Source organism: Tetrahymena thermophila, assembly GCF_000189635.1.
Source record: "Tetrahymena thermophila SB210 genomic scaffold scf_8254664, whole genome shotgun sequence".
In the NCBI taxonomy this organism is placed as follows: domain Eukaryota; phylum Ciliophora; class Oligohymenophorea; order Hymenostomatida; family Tetrahymenidae; genus Tetrahymena; species Tetrahymena thermophila.
The window spans coordinates 228,628-245,436 of record NW_002476431.1 but is presented as its reverse complement, the minus strand read 5'-3'; the positions used below and the strand labels follow the sequence as shown (position 1 = coordinate 245,436).

Below are 16,809 nucleotides of genomic sequence, written 5' to 3'. Positions count from 1 at the left end.
AAAAATATATAATATTCTAATTCAATATAAGTTTAAAAAATATATATTAAATGAATTATGAAGTAAAACTCTTCATGCAAACTAATTTGCATATAAGCGAATCGATTTTTTGATTTATAAAAATTCAGTAAGTTATATAAATTTATTTGGAGTTATTATTTGAAATGTATTACTATGTATTCATTTATTATTAAAAGTAACTACTTTCCCAAATTACGAATCAAAATAAAAATTTAGTTAGATAAAATCGATAATTATTTGACTGAAAACTTCACAATAAACTCAAAATGCAAAAGTGTGAGCATTAATTGAGAGATATGCAAATTTTTATTAAAATAAGCTAAGAAAGTGAATTTAGTTTGTAAAAAGTGCAAATTCGAAAAAAATGGTAGGAAATAATAATAAACAATCTTATTTATTGATTGTATTAAATATAAATAAAGCAATAATCATATTTATAATTCATATATATAACTATAAACGACAATATTAAAAATAACTGGTTTCAAGAAAGATTAAATAAACATATATTGCTTTAATAAAAAAATCAACTCATCAAATTATTAATAAAAAAGGAAATAGTAACGCTAAACAAAAAAGAGGGTAAATAAATAAAAATTTTCAAGCAAGGTTTATTTAACTTTTAACATGGAAGATAATTTTAATGATGAACCCTTTAAGAAGGAAGATAACTTTTTTAAGGAAGGTACTCAAAGCATAGGTGATGCAGAAGCTGGGAATAACATAAACCTTTCTTCTCAGCAATTGGAGATATAGCAAAATTAAAATGTGCTATAACAATTTGAAGACTTCAATGAAAACTAAAATGAAGCCACCAATAGCTATTAAAATTTGGAACAAAAAGGCCTTAATAATGGTCTTTTGAATGTTGAAGAGGAAAACGAGGATACAAATATTAAAAGTAGCTTCAAATCTGATAATGAAATGCTTAATTAAAAGAATGGAAATAATAATTTGAGCTCAAGTAACAAAGAAGACTATGGGATAGAATAATTGGAGAGTAAAGTATCATCAGATAAGGAAAATTCTAAAAAAAGTAATAACTATGCCCAGCATAACGCCTAAAATCTTTTAAACGAGCAAAGTCGCAATATTTCTCCTCTCCGATACGATCAAGACGAAGAAAAAATTCCAATCAATTAGTCTAACCATTCAAAAGTTGCAGAGTAGAAATAAAATAAGAGCTAACCTGATGTGTAAAGCCAGAGTAAAATAAATAGTTAGTAGCAAGAAAATCATGCTAATTAATATTACCACGAGACTTCAAAAGAGGATGATGACAATTCAGGCAGTTACTAAAAGCAAAAGGGTAATAACCCATTAGCAAATTAAATCGGAGGCCACCCTTTGAAGTTTCAAGAAGTGCAACCTATTTAATCTCCAGTTTACGAATAGAAGAAACATAATCAAGATCACATTAATGAAGACTCTCACCACAAATTAAAGTAAAAGCTTGATCCTCTACCTATTCAACCAAGTAATTAATTCTCAAAAAATTGGTTATATAAAATCAAATATTTTTTTAGAAATAATTAAAAACTTCTCCTCACTTTCTCTACTTACCAAAGTTTGTTTTTTACTTTTAAGGTAGTTTTACTTCTCAAAAAAAAAAAAAATTTCTTTAATAAAAATTTTAAATTTTATTAGAAAATCTTTAAACTTAATTAACTATTTTAGAAATTTACTAATTATTATAAATAATAAATTTACATTATAAATAATATTCATTTATAAAATTACTAAAATTTATTTTATAATAATAATTCAAAGAATAGATAGGATAAAAGGTGAGTGCTAACGCTAATTTTGATGATAGTCCTTAAAATAAAAATTAGAATAATGCAAAACAAAGCTAAGGAATTATAAATAATTAGCAAAATCATTATCAATCAAAAATAAACGAAGATACTTTCAAGACAAGCAATATTAATTAATTTGATGATAGTTATTAGCAATAAATTCTGTCACACCAAATTACTGAACAAAAAAGTTTATCAAATTTATAAAAGATTCATAACTAAGGACACCAAGTTATCGAGATCCCTCCAACCTAAAATCACAATCATTAAAATAAGGCAGATGAAAAAACAGATAAAGATAATGAAGATCATCCTAAGGAAGAACTTGACCCTAAATTTGATACCCCTATGCACCCTTTCAAGCTATCAAGAAATTAATTAATTCGTATTGCTTCAGCTGCTTAGTAAAGACACTTTGCTGAAGAAATAGATATTTTAGAAAGTTTAGGAGGAATTAACAGATTCTAGGAAGATCTCTTAACTGACTTTAAAAAGGGTATTTATTTATTTATTATTTTAAACTTTAATTATTAATAAAATTGAATTCCTTTATTGATAATTACTAATGAAATTTTTAATTTTAGGTATTTCGGGAACAGAGGGAGATATGAATGAGCGTGATTAAGCATTTACTAACAATAGATAAGAAATAACTCCTCCAAAGGGTTTCTTCGAGCTATTTTTTGATGCTCTTTAAGATTTTACTTTGAAAATTCTTTTAGTAGCTGCAGTTTTCTCTATTGCAATTGAAGTAGGTACAGCTTCTGATAGTCACAGAAGCACAGCTTGGGTAGAAGGAGTTGCTATTCTGGTAGCAGTTTTAGTTTGTGCAACTGTCACATCTGTTAATGATTACCAAAAGGTTGAATTTTAGATAAATTTAGAATAAGTTAAATAAGTTATTTTATTAATAAAGGAAAGATAATTTTTAGTTCTAAATAGCGAGGCAGATAAAAGAAAAATAATCACAATCATAAGAAATGGCCAAAAACTAAATTTGCATTAGTCTTTGGTTATGGTTGGAGACTTGGTTGAACTCACTGAAGGTATGGAAATACCAGCTGACGGAATAGTCTTAGAAGCATCAGAAATAACAACTGATGAGTCAGCAATGACTGGAGAAACCGATCCTCTTAAAAAATCTACTTTTAGCGATTGCATTAAAAAAAGAGACTTTATTATTTAGCAAGGAGCTAAGAATGTTTCTACTAGTCATGACGTTCCTTCACCAGTTTTACTTTCGGGAACGAGAGTAATTAATATATATTTGGATACTTATTTTAATTAAATTATTTTAATGATACTTAAAAGATTTTGACAGGATAAGGTAAAATGCTTATTATCGTTGTTGGAGATTTCAGTTGTGTAGGAAAGATCTCAAAGTTATTAAAAGCAAAGGAAACAGAAGCTACTCCACTTTAAGAAAAGTTAGAAGCCATCGCTATGGATATTGGTAATTTAGGTTTAAAGTCAGCTGTTGCTATAGTTGGTGCTCTTTTTATAAGATTTGCTATTGAAAAAATTGTAAATAATGAATGGGATAACTCTTCAGATTGGGGTGAGATGCTTAATTTTATTATTATTGGAATTACTGTAGTTGTTGTTGCTATTCCAGAAGGTCTCCCTCTTTCAGTTACACTTTCTCTTGCTTACTCAGTCAAAAAAATGCTTAAAGACAATAATCTTGTTAGGAAGCTGCAGGCTTGCGAAACTATGGGAGGAGCTGATTGTATTTGCTCAGATAAAACTGGAACTCTCACTCAAAATATCATGACATTGACTAGTTGGTGGTAAATCAATTTAAATATTTGCTTTAAATCTATTTATTTCATTATTTTTTAATTGCATCTAGGAATGAAGAGCTTTAAGAATTCGATAAGTATAACGAAAAAGATGATTTGTCAAATTATATATCCAAAGAAAGAAAGTTTTTCACTAAACTTTTCTTATAATCATGTGCAATTAATTGCAGCGCTGATTTACGCCCAGCTGAAAAAGGTTCTAAGACTGAAGTTGCAGTTTTAAAATTGTTAGAGAAATTTGACTAAAATTATGAAACTTGGAGAGAAAACTTCGTTCCAGAACTTACCTTCCCTTTCAGTTCAGCTAGAAAAAGAATGAGTACTGTTATTAACTCTGATGGTAAGAGAATTTTACTTGTAAAGGGTGCTTCAGAACTAGTTTTAGCTGCCTGCAATAAATTTATTTCTAAGAAAAACGAAGAAGTTCGTAAAATTGATGAAGAATAACTTTAAACTATGAAAAATGCCATTAAGAGTATGGCTGATAATGCACTTCGTACTATTGTACTAGCTTACAAAGAATTAAAAGATAATGATGATTTAGAAACTAAAGATCATCTTGGTGTTTTTGATATCGAAACAAGAGATTTAACTTGCCTTGCAATATTTGGTATTAAAGATATACTAAGATAAGAAGTACCAGGAGCAGTTAAGCAATGTAACATTCATTTTTTAAACTAATGTTCAGAAGTGTTTGTTTGATTAAAAATATTTATTTTTTTTAAAAAATAGGCCAAGATGCAGGAATTAAAGTTAGAATGGTCACTGGTGATAATAGTGATACTGCCAGAGCAATAGCTAGAGATTGTAATATTTTAACAAAAGGAAAAAAATCTTCTCCATATCAAGTTATAGAGGGTAAATTTGATATTTTTATCATTTAAAACTTAAAAAAAATTAAAACAATTTTTCAAAGGTGTTGAGTTCATAAAATTAACTGGTGGCATTGTATGCAAAAAGTGCTAAACTTTCGAATGTGGATGCGAAAGAGACTCAGAAAAAGCTAAAGAAACAGGCAAACCACTTAGAATAGACACTATTAAAAATGGTGAGGTTTTTGATAGAATATATAATGATATAGATGTAATGGCTAGATCTCGTCCCGAAGATAAATACGCACTTGTAGTTGGTTTGATAGAGAGAAAGCATGTTGTGGCTGTTACAGGTGATGGTACAAATGATGCACCAGCTTTAAAGAAAGCTGATGTAGGTTTTGCTATGGTAAATTTATTTTTTTTATAATTAATTAATTTTAGAAATGTAAAAAAATACTAAAATAGGGTATTGCTGGAACAGAAGTAGCAAGAAGTGCTGCTGCTATCATTCTTCTTGATGACAATTTCAAAAGTATTGTAGCTGCAGTTTTATGGGGTAGAAATATTTACGACTCAATTAAAAAATTCCTTTAGTTCTAACTCACTGTCAATATTGTAGCTGTGTTTATTACTCTAATAGGTGCAGCCGTTATTAAATAAGAAGTTTTATAGCCTATTTAGATGCTTTGGTAATAATTAATTATTTTTATTTTTAATTTAATATGCAATATAAACTTGTATTAATTTTAAAGGATTAATTTAATTATGGATACATTTGCTTCTCTTGCCTTGGCTACTGAACCACCTCATGAAGAGCTATTGCTTAGAAAACCTCACAACAGAGATGAATATATTGTATCTAAAAAGATGTTTAAGCATATAATTGGCCAAGCTATTTACTAGTTAGTTATTATGATAGTGCTTGTTTTTAATGGTGAAACTTTCTTACCTGAAGTAAGTGACTCATTCGATGATTAAATAAGAAACAACACACTCTTTAATAATGATCCTACTTAATGGTGGAAAGCTAAATACTCTAATGAAAAGATGACTTTAGTCTGTTCAGGGCGATTGAGGAGTTATAGCGGCACAACCAAAGAATATTAAGTAGTATGGGACGAATATCAGTAACCTTCAAGACATTTTTCAACTGTTTTTAATGTCTTTGTTTGGATGCAAATTTTTAACTTCTTAAATGCAAGAAAGCTTTAGTAAACAAAATTAGAATAAATTGAATTGATTTTTAAATTAATTTTATTAAAAAAAAAGGGATGAGTTAAATATATTTGAAGGAATATTTAAAAATTATCTTTTCTTTGTTATTCTTCTTCTTATTATTGGTTTATAAATTCTGATCATGCAAGTTGGAGGATTACCATTCTATATATATAAAAATGGTTTGAATGGAGGTAATTGGGGAATTTCTATTGCATTCGGAGTTGGTTCACTAGTATGGGGATTCTGTCTTAAATTTGTGAGTGAAGAAAAATGTGCTTAGTTTGGTAAAAAGAAGGTTAATCCTTTGCATAATTTTTCAAGGGTTCTTTCTCTAAAAGGAAATAGAGACGAAGCTTCGATGTCCAGAAGATATTCAGCTCTAGTAAATCATCCAATGGCTTTAAGACATTGAAGGAGGTTTATTTTTTAATGCTAAATATTAAAATTTATTGACAAACCTAATATTCAATTCAATTATAACTATATAAAATATTAAGTTATTTTATTTTTGTATAATTTTTCGATGTGCTGTAAAGCAGATTTCAAAATTCTACAATATCTTTTAATTCTTATTTGACTCACTTTTTTTATTTTTCTATTGGAATAAAGTTAAAATGTTGTAAATAAATTAAATCTAAAATTACTCATAATATTAAATACATACATATTTGTTTATTTGCTTTATGAATAAATAGATGAATAGATAATTAATTAATTAAATAAATAAACTATAGTTAGATAAATAAATTTATCATTAATAATTGTAAAGTAAATATAATAACATTTTAAATGTTTATGATTAAAAAAATAATCACAAAAAAATAGTTTGATACTAAAAAATTAATTCTTGGTTTAGCGAATAAAATATTATGCAAAAATATTAAATTTTTGGTTCTAAAAATAAAAAATAAAATACATTTAATTATTGTTAGTTAGGTATTTCATTTCAATTTTTTTATCTTTTGTTTGGACCTGGCTCATATTCATTACCTCTGTTGTTGTAATAATTTGAATTCTAAAAATTCTTTCTATCATAATTATCTCTTTTGTTATTGTTACTGTTGTTGTTATTATCATATTAAGAGTTATTATTATAATCTCTCTTATTTGAGTAGTTATTGTTATTGCTGTTATTTCCTTTATTGTAATTTCCTTAATTATAATTATTGTTTTATGAGCCATATCCTGAGTTTTATTTACTGTCATCGCGCTAATTATATTTACTTGAATTATAAGAGTTGCTGTTAGAATATTAACTATTTCCTCCTTATTGATAATTACTATTTGAATTGTAATTGCTATTGTTGCCATTAGGATTATTATTACCTCCTGAACTGTACTAATTATTATTGCTATTATTAGTATTGTTTCTGCTAGATCCACTGCTAGAAGAGTAAGTATTAGATTATTTTTCTTTTGAACGACTTCTTCCTTAAGTTCTCCCTCCACTGCTATTACCAGAATTAACCTAGCTAACATTTGGTGGATCATTCTTTTTAAGATTAAGCTATGGTTTGCTGTTATTATTATTGTTCATATTACTAAAGTTTCCTGAGCCTTAATTGTTGCTATTATTTGAAACTTAGTTTTATGATTTGTTACTCTCATCTCCCTATAAATTAATTTTTAAAATAATTTTTTATTCATCCAATTTATGATTGAAATTAATTAATTAATAATATATAAATACTTGTTTAGGTTCATTTTTTTGACTGTCTACATTTTTAGATGATGATGAAGATGAAGAAGCATTTGATTATTATTAGTTATTATTTTTAGAAGAGCTAATATTAATTGAGTTCTGATTAGAATTATTATTTCCTTAAAATTATTTCTAGTTGTCATTTTTATCAAAACCTTAGTCTTCAATATTTTTACGCCCATCTTCATTGTTTTTACGAGATTCATCATTATTCTTTCTATTATCTTCTTGATTATAAAACCTCTTACTTTCATCTTTTGAAGTTTTCCTATTATCTTCAGATGACTAAAACCTTCTATTTTCTTCATCAATTTACTGTTTTTCATCTTTTTATTTACTGTCGACTTTATTCTTGTATTTATCATCACTCTGTTCAACAATAAATTAAGAATATTTTAAAATAAAAATTACAAATACATTTTTTATATGACTATATATTACCACTTGCTTTTATGATTGATTTTGATTGCTTCTTTCATTTTTGTCATCACTCTTAGATTTATCTTCCTTATTACTTGAGGATTTAACATCTTCGTTTTTACTATCTGAAAAATTACTCTCTTATCTATTCTGACGAGGTCTTTCATTATTTATCTATTCATCGCTTACTTTAATATTTGCTTTTTCATCTCCCTGTTATCTATTATTTTCTTAAGATATCCTTCTTTCTTTTTCATTATCCTAACGGGAATTTTTAGATTCATCTATTTTCAAATCTGATTTGCTATTTTCGTTATTATAGTTTTACCTTTCATTTTTATCATCTTTTTTTTACTTATCTTCATTATGTTTACCCCTTTATTCATTATCATTTGAATTCTTGCTGATATTATTCGAATTACTTGGCTAATTAACTTTTTCTGCATTTGATGAACTTTGATTGTTAGAACTATTATTATTTTTCGGTTAATCCTAATTTTATTTTGATTCACTTTGATCTAATAGATTCATAAAATGTAAGTTAACTTGGCAGAAATAATAAATATTGTATACTCGAAATTTTTTATGGTTGACTCTTAGATTTTTCATCCTATCTTGAAGAAAAGTTGCTTCCACTAGAATTAGTATTTCTAGATTAATCTGCTTAAGGATTCTCATCGTTTTCATTATTGCTTCTAGAGCTCTTTTCAGTTTTATCTATTTTAGATTTTTTTAAATCTTCAGCTTAAACTTACTCAGGCTATTGTTAAGACTCCTTGTTGGTGGATTTATCTCTTTCCTTTTCTTTGTCCTATTTAGTTTATTTATCAACTTCCTTTTCTTCAAACTCCTTAGCAAAGTTTTCTAAATCCTTTAAACTTTCTTTGTCTTTTTCTACCCAATTCAAATTATACCTAAAAGAAGCCCTCATCGCTTTGGTTACAAATATCTTTATATTATAAGAGAAATCATTATTCATCTAATTTTCTTTTATACTACTCCACTAAAATATATAAATCAAATTCCATACTTACTCAAACTAATTAAGTAAGTAAGATAGTTAGTAAGATCAAGATGCAAACAAAATAAATACTTCAGTAAAAATTAATCAATTCTTTAATAATGCAAGTATGTATTGCTTATTTTATTTATATTATAATGTCTATCAAATTACTAAATTATATTCAGTGAAGAGTAAAGGATTTTATGTAAGTTTTAATTTAATTTATTAGTAATTATTACAGGATCATCAACTAGTTTTTCGCTTGTAGAGTCTTTTAATTAATCTATAACTTAGTTAATATAATAGCCAACAGATTTCTGAATCGGATTTGTTTTAATTGGGAAGTAAATTTCTTTTCCAAGAATTTATCTCACATTACTTTCTTCAGTTATTGAGTTGCCTCCTGTCTTGCTGCAGTCTTGAATAATTTTTTTCTTAAAAGCTTCCATCTCTGCAAATTGCTTCTACTGTAACATTTTATGTGAATCAAATGTAAATTCACTTTTTTGAGAGTTATCTTTCTTATCAACTAAAATAGATTTATGATAATATTCTATCATTTCTCTAGTTTTTTCGCAAGGATTCTTGAAATTAAATTTCTCATCTTTATTTTATCTTGGAAGCATATCTTTTCTTTCAACCTAAATAAAATTATTTTTATTTTCTACAGCAAATAAATGTCTTAAGATATTACCCAAATTTTTTCATCTATAAAAAATAAATCAAGTTTCTCAAAATTAATTTCTTCTTTCAAATTTTCATGAAGCTAGATGAATGTCTTTTTAACTTTTTCTTCAGTTGTTTTTATCAATGCCATCTAAATTAATTATAAAATGTTTTTTCTTTGAAACCTAAGTTTTGTTTGTTAATCATTACTTCAGAGTCAATATTTTTAATTTCTAAATCTTTAGTTTTATTTTAAATAGCATAAAAGAAAAGCAAAGCTTAGAGTAGCCATATCTTCCTAAAAAATGGGTCACTTAGCTTTTAAATATTACATAAATTACTGTTAGCATTTCTAATTAAAATGTTAAATATCTATATTCTAAAGCAATTTACTTATTTTTCTAAAAGAGAATAAGTTGTCAAATATTTTATGTAAGGCTTTATGTTGGCTTCTCTCTTTTCAAAAATAGGATTTTGATTGAATCTATCTAGTACTAATTAAATGGCTGAACACACTGCTTTTACTTTTTTAGACTCAATAATTTTCTCTTCACCTTCTTCAACTTCTTCTTCTTCCATGCTAGTTGAACATGAAGCAGCACTATTTTTATCTATGTCTAACAACTCATCGTTGGTGCTTAGCTGAAATTTTATATTTTAAATTAATTTAACAGTTTTTTTTTAATTTTGCTTTTACACAAAAAGGATTTTAGAAGTATTTTTATAGAGTCCAAAATTTCTTATAGAAATCCTTATTAGAATAAGTAATATTATCTGGTTAGCTTTTATCTTCCTCAATCTCCATTTGGTTTCCTTAAATGTTTTGATTTTTAGCTATATCACTTTCATTTTCTAATTGAGCTGTAATTTCTGTACAAATTTTAGATTTCAAGCCTATGAAAATTTTAAGAAATTATCACTACACTTTATTTAAAGAACAAATACCTGATGCATGACATATGGGGAGAATTTTAGATAAAAAAATATGTAACTCTCCTCTAAGGCGAGTATCATATGTTCTAGTTAACTTTTTAAAAATAACGTTGCATATCTTTAAAGGATAATTACTGTCTTATTCTGAAAGCTTTACATACAAAAAATATTTTAGGCTATTTAAAAATTTATTAGATATCTAAATAATTTATTATCATCAGCATTCAAAGATTTACATAGTTAATAGTATGAATGCTGCTTTCGAAGGTATCTATAAACTCTCTTAAATCATTTACAGAGAGCATATCACAAAAGTCTTCAGAAAAAGCTATTAGTATCAAATAAAAGCAAAAAAAAAAATATTGTTAAAATATAATTTGTAGAGAAAAAATTAAAAATTTTAAAAGCTTTTTGTTAATCTAATTAATTACATAATGCATCCTTTACTAGGACAATTTCTTTCTTAGCACACCAAAAAATAAGTTTAACTAACTCTTTAATGCTATTACTTGTTTCTTCTGACTCTTAGGCTCCCCAATTTTTCTATTTTGAAGTTTATATCAAATTATTATTCTCAAATAAATTCTATCTCAATTTTAATTAAATTCTTAATTATTTAAATTACCATTAAATCACTTAGAGTTTTACGAAACAATAGAAGAAGCTTGTCTTAATACATCTACTTTTACTCATCTTCTTTATTCTATTTTAGCTTTTTAAGTCCTTCATTTAATTGATGAAGCAGGGTTTTTAATTTTGATTCTAAAGTATGACTGAACCTAATCATAGCTACCTAGACACATGTTTAGAAAATTTAATTATAAATCTCATCAAATATAATAATGAAAAGCTAGAGATGATTGTCTTTTTTCCATTTATTTTATACTGCTTTTTTATTCGATAAATCTATAAAAATAAATTACATTAATGCGGCCAAAGACTTCTTTAATATCATCCATTTTATTAAAACTAATTGGCTAATTTTTATTTTTTTTCTATGCTATTTTTAATTATCAATACCTTCAAATTTTTTTATTATAATTTTATAATTGCAAATCATTCTAAAATTTCAATAAATTATGCCTATCATCAACATCAATATTTCTTTATATGCATCTCGTTTTCCAATTATTGATATTTAAAGAAAATCATATATATCCAACTAAAAATTATTTCTAAAATAGATTTACTAATAATATCTCATATTAAAAATCTTTAAATGTTAATTAAACAAAAAATAAATTCTAAATAACTTTTTAATTTTAATACAATTTGAATGAACAAAACGTTTTACAATCAATTAAAATATTTTAGATCAATTTAAAATAATTAAGAAATCTATTTTCATTCTTATATAATTTTCATCAATTTATATGTTATATTGTATTATGAGCTATTTTGCTCTACATACATTTTGAATTAATATTATAAAATGCTTAAAAACAAAATAATTAAATATTTTAATTCAATAATATTAGATTAAAAATCCTATCTGATAAAATAATATTTTTTATATTACTTAGAGGTAATTAAGAAATATAGACTGGTTAAAAGATTGATCAAATTATTATATTCAGTGAAATAAAATATGCGATAAGTGCTAATCACATATACAACAAGATATAAAAGATAAACATCACATAATTATTTTTAAAATTCAAAGAAAAAGTTCAATAATTAAAACAATCAATCAATAAACAAATAAATAAATGAATGAATGAAAGAATCATCTAATTTAATTTATTTGAGTTTTCAATTTGTATTTTTTTTAAAAATAAATATTTGAAATAAATAATAACTATATCTTTTTATTATTAAGTTTATAAGATTAAATTGAAGTTGTAAGCAAGGATAAGGAAAGAGATAATAAGATGAGCGGATCTCAAGAAGAATAATTAAAAGCTTTTTATGATCAGCTCGATAGATTTAATAGTTTTTGGATTAAGAAGAGGATCTTTTCAAGATGGAAAGAGCATTTTGTTGATACAAAACAACGTATATAAAAAATAATAAAATCAATGGATTTAAATGAGTAATGGATTTTAAGGTATCACTTATAAAGCTGGAAGAAATTTGTTTTAATTTAGCACTAAAAAAGAGCCACAAAATTAAGAAAAATTTAATTAGCTAAGAGAGTAATCAACCGTTGGAGAAACTACATTGCAAGGAATAAGTACTTGACACTTTTTAAATATTTTAACTTGATGAGAAAAGATTATGTAGAAAATAAAATAAAGAAAGTTATTATGGAAAAGAAAAATTATAAGATATTAAAGGGATACTTCTAGCTCATGAAAGACTATAGTATTCATAGCTTTTAAAAAGAAATTAACATGCATGAAAAATGCTTACTTTTGTATAAAAGGAATCTTAAAAAAAAATATTTTAATTCTCTGAAGCTTAGTGCCAAGATTAAAAGAGATGTAGAATACATGAGATCTACTGCTTTAGAGTCAAGGAGATTTTACATCTTTAAGGCATTTTTTTAGCCATGGAAAGAAATCACTCAAAAAAGGAAAATTAATAGATGCTGTTTTTTAATTTTATAGCAGCAACAAAATTTAAAACGTAAATAGTAGATATTCTATACATGGATACACTCATCAATTAAAAACTACCAAGTTAGAGTATTTTCTGAAAAGAACTTGATGTTTAAATATTTCAAGATATTACAATCATGGTAAATTAGATTTTTTATTAATATTTTTTATATTTTTTTAATTATAAAAAGGTATCTTAAGCAATCAAAAAAGAAATATTAATTGCAATACTTTACAAATAAAAAAGTAAATGGTTTAAAAAAACTAATTTTGTTAGAGTGGTTTTAATATGCGAATAGGAAAGTTACAAGAGAGAAAAAATGTGAAGCATATTTGTTAAAAAAATAAATCATGCTTTTAGAAAAGAGTTTTCAGGCATTTAAGTCAGTTTGTGATAAATAAATAAGAAAGGAAAAGCTTATCTACCTTTCGATGAAACACTATTAGATTACTACTCTTAAAAAATATTTTGAAAGCTGGGCACTATATTTAGATTAAAATCAGAGATAGTATCTAAATAAGCTCGAAGCTTATAGGCATAGTGAAAAAATGCTGTAAAGACTTTACTTCAAAACTTTCAAAATTCTATTGCAAAAAAAAAAGTAAATTATTTTTTTATTTTTATTTTAAAGAGCTGGGTTAAAAACTTTAATAATGATTTTAAATAAAACAATTTAATATTATTTAGAAATTATCAATTAATATAAATTGAATGAATATCCCTCCTCTTTTTTAATTAACAATTGTTACTTGAAAGATATTTTATTTAGTTTTTAAAATAAATTTTTAGGTTTTTAAGAGATGTAGAAGCTTAAATTGAGTTAAGAAAAATATAAAGAGATAGATAGTCAATTTTCTAATTTATGAAGTCCTAAATGTAGCAAAACTATTTAATTCAAAAAAAGGTATTAGAAAGATATTAATACAAAAAGCTAAGTTCTACGTTTTAAGAGTTAATTAGCTATTCAAAAAAATAAAAACAAAAAAAGATAATCATAAAATAAAATATAATGAAACTGAATTTTAGGCTAATTCAAAAAACTTTCAGTTCTTGGGCTTTTAGATCAAATTAAAATAAATTACCTAGGTATTAAAAATTAAATGCTTAATTATTCAAACAAACTAAATAATATTCTAAATTCTTTTAGCTTTTAAAGAAAAAATGGATAAGAAGTAAAATTGGAAAGTTTATTTAGCAAAAAAAATAAAGTAAATTATAAGAAAGTGCCTTTCATCTTTGGAGATATCTTAAAATTTAGGAAGAAAGAATAAACAGTAATTTGATACAATCAATCATTAATAAGTCTTATAAAATGTTTTTCATTCTAAAAGAGTATGCTATTAAAAAAAAGAAATAAAGAGAAATTATAAATTTTACTAAGTAAAAGAGAAATTATAGGATTTAAAAACTAGGATGGAGTGTTTGGAAATTCTTTTTAAGATTGAAAGATGAAAAGAATATGTATAAGATGAGTCTTCTCAGATATGCTTTATCGAAGAAGGCAAAAAAAATGTTAGAGGCTTGGGGAAGCCATGTTTCTAAAAGAAAGAATTTAAATGAATTATCATTAAAAGTGTAGTTAAACTAGTAAAAATGGAGGAAAATGATGCTATTACGCATATTAAAAGAAGGAGCCAAAGGACAACTGGATTTTATTAATTTCATAAAGCAGTATAGGATGAAAAATAATCTAAAAACTCAAAGAAAAGCATTTTAAATCTTAACTTAATATGCTGAGAAAAAAAATATAATAAAGAGGATAATTCAATCTAATAGAGAAGCTATTTAATATAGATAATTGCAAAATATTTTGGTAGAATGGTAATACTACATATAAAGAAAAAAGAGAGATCAACTAAAATTAGAGGAACACATTTCATTTAAGTAATGTGTATAAATATCGAAAGTTATTAAATACTGGAGGAGATTAACTAAGGTTTTAGCCAAAGAAAATAATAAAATAGCTATTATATAAAATAATACTAAAAAGAAGATGGAATTCAGTTACTTTTATTAGTGGTGCGAAGTATATCAAGAAAAAAGATTTAGAGAATAGACTGATAAAATGCAGTAGTTTTTAGAAAAAAGAGTAGCTTTTAATTTAGTTATGAGAGCTTTAAGAAGATAGGTAGATTAAAAGAATTAGAAAATAAATACAGATGCTTTTGCTATAAATCACTATATATAAAATACTTATAAAAAGATTTTTGAATCTTTGTAGTATTTTAAGTAAGAATCTAAAAGGAAGAAAGGATTAGAAATCATGTCTAATCTTTTGGCAAAAGCTATTTCATTTAAAAGAGTTGTCAAAAAATTTAAAGTAGCTAAAAATTATTCTTACCACAGAAAGCATTGCTTTAAATACTACATAACTAAACTTTACCATAAATGCTTTTATATATTAAAATAATATTAATCATTCAGAGAAAACTAGAGGAAATTGGCCCTAAAATAATTTTAATCTCTTTAACTTTAAAAGTTATAAAAGTGCTTTTAGTATTTAAAAAGAAACGTTGATATTTAGATGAACCAGAGAATTTTCAAAAAGAAATTTGAGAAGAAAAAAACTCTAAGATTAAAAAAGCTATCTATGCTCATTTGGAAAGATTATTACATCAGAAAGAGATTTATAAATACTAAGATAAGAGAATTTAGAGAGAATACAAATTAAAAAATGCTTAGATAAGCATTTATAGAGCTTCATAGCTATCGTTTGAATAAAACATATATGAAAAAGTGTAAACAAACAGCTGAACTTTTTAATATTAACAGAATTAAAAAAGGATATTTTAATTCATGGAAAATTACTTGTGATGAAGAAAAGTATAAAATAAGACAAAGCAACTTAGCATTTAGACATTATTCTTTTAATGTTCTTGTAAAGTCACTTCGCTAATGGATAAGATATATTCAAAGAGAAAAAATAGAAAACAATTAAACTTACAATGGAGTTGCTCTTCGCTCAATTAAATTAAAATAATATGCATTTTAATAACTTAAAAAGAATTATACGTTATAAACTAAAAGTAAAATAGCAAAAGCAAATCACAATGTTTTAACAAAGGCTGTTTTTCTTAGAAAGTGGAAAAGAGTTACTATTAAAAATAAATTAAGTAAACCAGCCATATAGACAATAAACAACCATTTAAGCATTGCTATTAAAAGGGTATGCTTTGATAAAATTAGATAAAGAAGCTAAAAAGGAGATATCTTATAAAAAATAGCTAGAATTTATAATCATAATCTCAACTATAATGTCTTGAAGGCATTTTTAGTAAATATGCTTCTGCAAAGAAGAATAGAAATATATTAATTGCGTAGAAATTTCCAGACAACAAAAATAGTTTTTAGCATACTGAAGTAATATGCTGAAATTAAAAAGAAAAGAGTGTAAAAAGTAGTTCATACACTACAAAATATTCATGGAATGATTTAATACAACTTAGCTTAAAAAGTATTTTATGCTTTAAAGTAATACCATTACATGAAAGTTCTTAAGCGCAATACTCTAATCCGTTATATGAATTAGCTAAAACTAAAAACTTTTCTTTCATTTCGCAAATATGTACTAGAAGTTCATGAATAAGGTCCAAATGAAAGTAGAATAGCTGCCGTCCATATTTGATATTGAAAAAAAACAACAAACATAACATAACATAATTTTGAAGTAATTAAATACGAATTAACAAAAATAAATATTAAAATTAATATAAATTTATTACATTAAAATTTTTGTTTATTATAAAATTCTAATTGGTCTTCTATTTTTTAGATGGAATTTAATTAATTTTTAATGTCTTTTTTATTAAAATAAAATTTTAGATCAAAATATTAAGCAGATTATTACAAATATATCAACATAGGATTATATTAAGTTTATTAATTATAT

General features: G+C 24.8%; 3 protein-coding genes across 3 annotated transcripts; 2 read left to right on the top strand and 1 right to left on the bottom strand. All coding sequences in view use genetic code 6, as the record gives it.

Moving 5' to 3' along the window:
* Nucleotides 1–648: 648 nt before the first annotated feature.
* Nucleotides 649–6,067, top strand: TTHERM_00522430 (calcium-translocating P-type ATPase, PMCA-type protein; the record flags this gene model as incomplete). The annotated part of the gene is made up of 11 exons (XM_001014421.2): nucleotides 649–1,498; nucleotides 1,792–2,316; nucleotides 2,405–2,682; nucleotides 2,737–3,072; nucleotides 3,132–3,610; nucleotides 3,673–4,280; nucleotides 4,355–4,480; nucleotides 4,539–4,843; nucleotides 4,903–5,126; nucleotides 5,190–5,648; nucleotides 5,707–6,067. 11 exons carry the CDS (start codon nucleotides 649–651, stop codon nucleotides 6,065–6,067), a joined length of 4,551 nt encoding a protein of 1,516 aa, XP_001014421.2.
* Nucleotides 6,068–6,601: 534 nt separating this feature from the next.
* Nucleotides 6,602–11,338, bottom strand: TTHERM_00522420 (THO complex subunit 1 transcription elongation factor; the record flags this gene model as incomplete). The annotated part of the gene is made up of 14 exons (XM_001014420.2): nucleotides 6,602–7,267; nucleotides 7,346–7,726; nucleotides 7,799–8,295; nucleotides 8,351–8,726; nucleotides 9,020–9,421; nucleotides 9,475–9,597; nucleotides 9,657–9,764; nucleotides 9,840–10,088; nucleotides 10,144–10,340; nucleotides 10,392–10,530; nucleotides 10,616–10,707; nucleotides 10,811–10,922; nucleotides 11,005–11,172; nucleotides 11,303–11,338. 14 exons carry the CDS (start codon nucleotides 11,336–11,338, stop codon nucleotides 6,602–6,604), a joined length of 3,546 nt encoding a protein of 1,181 aa, XP_001014420.2.
* Nucleotides 11,339–12,250: 912 nt separating this feature from the next.
* On the top strand, nucleotides 12,251–16,545 carry TTHERM_00522410 (hypothetical protein; the record flags this gene model as incomplete). Its single annotated transcript, XM_001014419.2, has 3 exons — nucleotides 12,251–13,059; nucleotides 13,111–13,521; nucleotides 13,710–16,545. The coding sequence occupies 3 exons, from the start codon at nucleotides 12,251–12,253 to the stop codon at nucleotides 16,543–16,545; spliced, it is 4,056 nt and encodes a 1,351-aa protein (XP_001014419.2).
* Between the last annotated feature and the right edge of the window lie 264 nt (nucleotides 16,546–16,809).